General features: G+C 42.0%; 1 protein-coding gene across 1 annotated transcript in view; it reads left to right on the top strand.

Annotated features, from left to right (window-relative positions):
* The window catches only part of DNAH5 (dynein, axonemal, heavy chain 5), a 382,826-nt gene that overhangs the window by 150,831 nt on the left and 227,210 nt on the right, over positions 1-4,785 (top strand). The window contains exon 39 of the mRNA XM_006895016.1: positions 3,593-3,727. Within this exon, the coding sequence (XP_006895078.1) occupies positions 3,593-3,727 (135 nt within the window). The remainder of the gene's footprint in view (positions 1-3,592; positions 3,728-4,785) is intronic.

The following is a 4,785-nucleotide window of genomic DNA, read 5'->3' as shown; positions in this document are numbered from 1 at the left end:
AGTGCAACAATGAATGATTGTGAATCCAAAATATCTGTAAATGTTCATTAAAATTGTTTTAAAAAAATAGAAGTTATTTAAAATAACTAGTGATATGTGGATAAAAGTCCAGAAGGTCCCACTGCTTTGAATATATGCCTCAGTGAAGTTGGCAGCCATCCATGAGGAGGATAATACTGCCTCTTTCTTAAACTCCAAAATCCAAACACCACTGCCATTTGAGTTCATTCTCACCATATTGACTAGGTTTCTGAGATTGGTAATCTTAACTAGCAGATGCTGCATGTCTTTTCCCCACTGAACAACTGGTGGATTTAAACTACTCACTCACCTTTTGGTTAGCAGCCCAGCATTACACATTACATCACCAGAAATCCCTTTCCCCATTGTGACCTCTGTTCCAGACTTCTATGATGTTCGTTTCCTACTACACGCCTGCATAGATGTTCTTTCCTTGTGGACCTTGGGACTCACAGAATTCCGAGACACTGGCTTTTCAGCCTTCCTGGTTAGCAAGGCCTGTTCTTTGGTGTTTGTGTTCTTTTGTTTGTTTTTTTGTTTTGTTTTGTTTTGTTTTAACCACTACCGTTCTGTTTCTTCTTCTAAGTCATCTTTTTTGCTTTTCAGTAAATATTTATTTTATTCTCCCATGTGGTTTCTTGTCTGCAGGAGCAGTGAATTTTGGACTTTACTTCCACTTCTTTTACTCCCATAGCCCTTGTTCACAGGTCAGCCGGTTAAAAATGACCAGCGCATGTAGGTCTCAGGATGAACATTTAAAGATTCTCCCATCATGCCCACAAACGTAACTCAAACTCTGATGGGGTATTTTCCAGGATTGCTGTCAACCAGCAGCACTTAAAGCCATTGACACTTTTATGATAGTTTATTCATAAAGTGATTTTATGAATAAAATTTTTATTTTATGACATTTCTTAAATTTTAAATTATCTGCACGCAGGAACATGATCTGGATATTTTTACCTATTCTACCATCTATTCTAGGAAGCTGTGGTGGTGTGGTCTGTAGGGAGGTGCAATGCTAGCCAAAGGCCATACTTCTTTGCAAGTTCAAATCTGCTAGCAGCTCTTTAGAAAAGGATGGGGAATCCCCTACCTTGTAACTTATAGCCTCTGAAACACATTGGAGGGTCAACTATGAGTCAATGCTGGCTCAGTGACAAGGAAGGTTGTGTTGTGGGGTTCCCCTCCACCCCATTCTACATTTAGGGAGCTCTGGTAGCATAGTAGTGAGAATCTGTGCTATAATACCAAAGGCAGGCAGTTCAAACCCACTAAGTGCTTCAGAGGAGAGGATGGGCAGCTTCCTTTAGTGTGATTTATTACCTCTGAAACCACTTGGAAGGTTAACAGTGGGTTGATCCTGACTTGGAAGCGCATGTTGTTGTTGTTGTTATGTGCCTTTGAGTCACTTGCGACTCATAGCGACCCTATGTAAAGCAGCTCTAAACTCTGCTCTGTACTGTGCCAATCTCATTGTCTCCAATACACCCATCCTGATTACTCCAGTCACTGAATCAATCGACCTCATAGAGGGCTTTTCTCTCCTGCACTGTCCCTCTACCATCCCAAGCATGGTGTCCCTCTTCAAAGACCGGTCCCTCCTTACAACATGTCCAAAGTATGTTAGATGGAGCCTCAGAATTCTTGCCTCCAAGGAGCCAGCCGGTTTAACCCTTTCCAGGATGAATCTGTTTGTTTTCCTAGCTCTCCATGTTACCCTCAATACTCTTCTCCAGCACCACAGCTCAAAGGCATAAATTTTCCTTCTGTCCTCCCTAGTCATTGTCCAACTCTCTGATGCATAACAAGTGATTGCAAAAACCATGGCCTGTATCAGATGCACCTTAGTCTCCAGAGTGACACCATTACGCTTCAGTACTTTGGAGAGATCCCTAACAGCAGACTTTCTATGCAATATGTCTTTTAATTTCCTGGCTGCTGGTGCCAAGGGTATTGACTGTGGAGCCAAGCAAACTAAAGCTGTGAACAATCTCAATCTCTTCACCATCCATCCTGATGCTGCCAATTAGTCCAGTGACAGCACATAGCAATTAATAATAAAAACAACAATAGAAGACAACCCAAGCACACAATTCTACATCTACTCTACTGCAGATGTGGACCTGAGCTTTGCCTTGTGAGGATGGAACAGGACAGGGCAAGGTTTTGATCAGTTGTTCATAGTGTCCCGATGAGTTGTGGTTGACTTGACAGCAGCTAACAGCAACAACAACAACAACCTTCCAAGGGCCTAGTAGTGTGTGACGCACATGCCACCAGCTAGTTGAGGAGATGGTTGCTGTCAGATGCGATTGAGTCACATTGGACTCCCTTGTGTGCAATTGAATGAAAGACTCTCTGGTCCTGTGTCAACATCAGAATCAGTGCTATTGTTAAGCCCATTGTGGTAGTCACGTGGTCAGTGTATACTGCAGAAAGTCTTTCTCTTTTTTGCTGACCCACTACATTACCAAGTATAATGTGCTTACTGGTACTCACTGTAACAAGTCACAGTCCCTCCATCCTTGCTTCTAAGGAACATTCTGGCTGTACTTCTCCCAAAACAGAGGTACTTATTCTTTAACAGATAGCTGGTTTTTAGTTACTCACTTGACTTGTGTTGAAATTTGATGTGGTTAAACTTTCTGAATTCATGCTAAAGTAATAAGCATGTATTCAAAACTTAGCTTCCTGATTTGTGGCTAGAATTCTCCCCACTGCGCCGATTGGCAGCATGATAATAGATGGTGAAGAGATTGAGATTTTAACAGCTTTAGTTTGCTTAGCTCTACAAACAACACTCTTGGTATCAGCAGCCAGGAAATGAAAAAAAACGAATTGCATGGGAAAGTCTGCTGTCAGAGACTTCTCCAAAGTACTCAAGAATAACATTGTCAGTCTGGAGATTAAGGTGTACCTGATCCAGGCCATAGTCTTTGCAACTGTTTGCAATGCATCAGAAAGCTGGACAATGACTAGGAATGAGAAAGGGAAAATTGATGCCTTTGAGCTGTGGTGCTGGAGAAGAGTGTTGAATATACCACGGACTACTAAGAAAACAAACAGATTTCTCCTAGAGAAGGTGAGACCAGGCTGCTTTGGAGGTAAGAATTCTGAAGTTTCATCTGATATACTTTGGACATGTTGTAAGGCAGGATCAGTGCTTGGAGAGGGACATCATGCTTGGGAGGGTGGGAGGACAGCATAAGAGAGGAAGACCCTCAATGAGGTGGGTTGATTCAGTGACTGGGGTAATGGGAGTAGATGTGTCAGAGACAGTAAGATTGACACAAGATAGAGCAGGTTTGAGGGCTGTTGTACATAGGTTGCAGGTGACTCGATAGTACAGAATAACTACAACAATTGTCCTTTGAGGTAATCCTAAATCTCTAACGTGCCAAGGTGTAGTCAGTTGTCTTCCTCCTAACGATATCCTTGTCTTCTTGTTGGATATTTGAACTGCCATTCTCAGTTGACAAATGCTTAGTGTCTGCAGCAACAAGACATTTATACTTTCCACGGATAATTTAATGTTGAAAATCAGCTTCATGCTTCTCACCTTATTCAGGTGCATTATGACTTTGGCCTTCGGAACATCCTGTCAGTGCTGCGGACACTGGGCGCTGCCAAGAGAGCCAACCCCATGGATACCGAGTCCACTATTGTGATGCGTGTCCTGCGAGACATGAATCTCTCCAAGCTGGTAAGATTCCCGGAAGGAGCTGTCCCACCCACTCCCAGGTGGACTCCACGAACCAAGCACAAAAGAGGTGTCATGCTGTTTACCTAAAAATGTTCTTAGATTTAAAAATTAAATCTGAAATCCAAATTGCCAGATGAAACACTGGAGAACATAACTTAAAACTGTACCTTTTACAGAAGTTCTTACTTTTTGTCATGATTCATGTAGACCATCTAAAGTCTACTTGTTTCAACAGAATTGAGCTTTTGTTTTAAATACACATGTTAAAATTCCACATCCACTTAGTCTCCTGTGTTTTAGAGCAAAATAATTGATAATAATAGTAGTAATAATAATCTTGAAAATCTATTCTGATGAGAAATTACAAATTTTATTATTGTGCAGTAATCTTGTGCTCATTCAATTTACAGTAAAACACACTGCCATCACATCATTTCCTCCTCATATTGACCCCATAGGATGATGTAGAATTGCCCTGTATGATTTCTGAGGCTGTGACGCTTACAGAGGCAGAGGGCCATGTCTTTGCTCTGTGGAGGGGCTGGTGGTTTCTAAGTGCTGACCTGTGACTACCAACTTGACACTTAACGCTGAGCCACCAAGACTCCTGCTTACTTAACTCTGTTGTTGTTAGATGCCATCGAGTCAAGATGAGCATGATTCATTCATAGCAACCTTATGAACAACAGATCAGAACCCTGTCCTATCCTGTGCCAACCTCATTATCTCTGACACACTTGAACCCATTGCCACAATCACTGTGTCAATCCTTCTGGTTGGGGATCTTCATGTCTTCTGCTGAACCTCCACTTTCTAAGCATGATGTCCATTTTCCAAGGACTAGCCTCTCCTAGCTACATGCCCAAAATATGTGAGAGAAAATGTATCCATTCTTGTTTCCGAGGAGCTGGCTGTACTTGCTCCAAGACCTATCTGTGTGTTCCTCGGACAGTCCATGGCATATCCAGTGCTCTTCTCCAGCACCAACTAGAGATTGATAAACAATTTTCTAGTATTAGTGAATCTATTATTGAATGTCCAGGACTGCAGCCTTCAAT

The sequence above is a fragment of the Elephantulus edwardii genome, unplaced genomic scaffold (genome assembly GCF_000299155.1).
Source record: "Elephantulus edwardii isolate Elephantulus edwardi_28Jun2011 unplaced genomic scaffold, EleEdw1.0 scaffold00153, whole genome shotgun sequence".
Lineage (NCBI taxonomy): Eukaryota > Metazoa > Chordata > Mammalia > Macroscelidea > Macroscelididae > Elephantulus > Elephantulus edwardii.
Note: the sequence above shows the minus strand (reverse complement) of the source record. Positions and strands in the feature narration are given on the sequence as shown.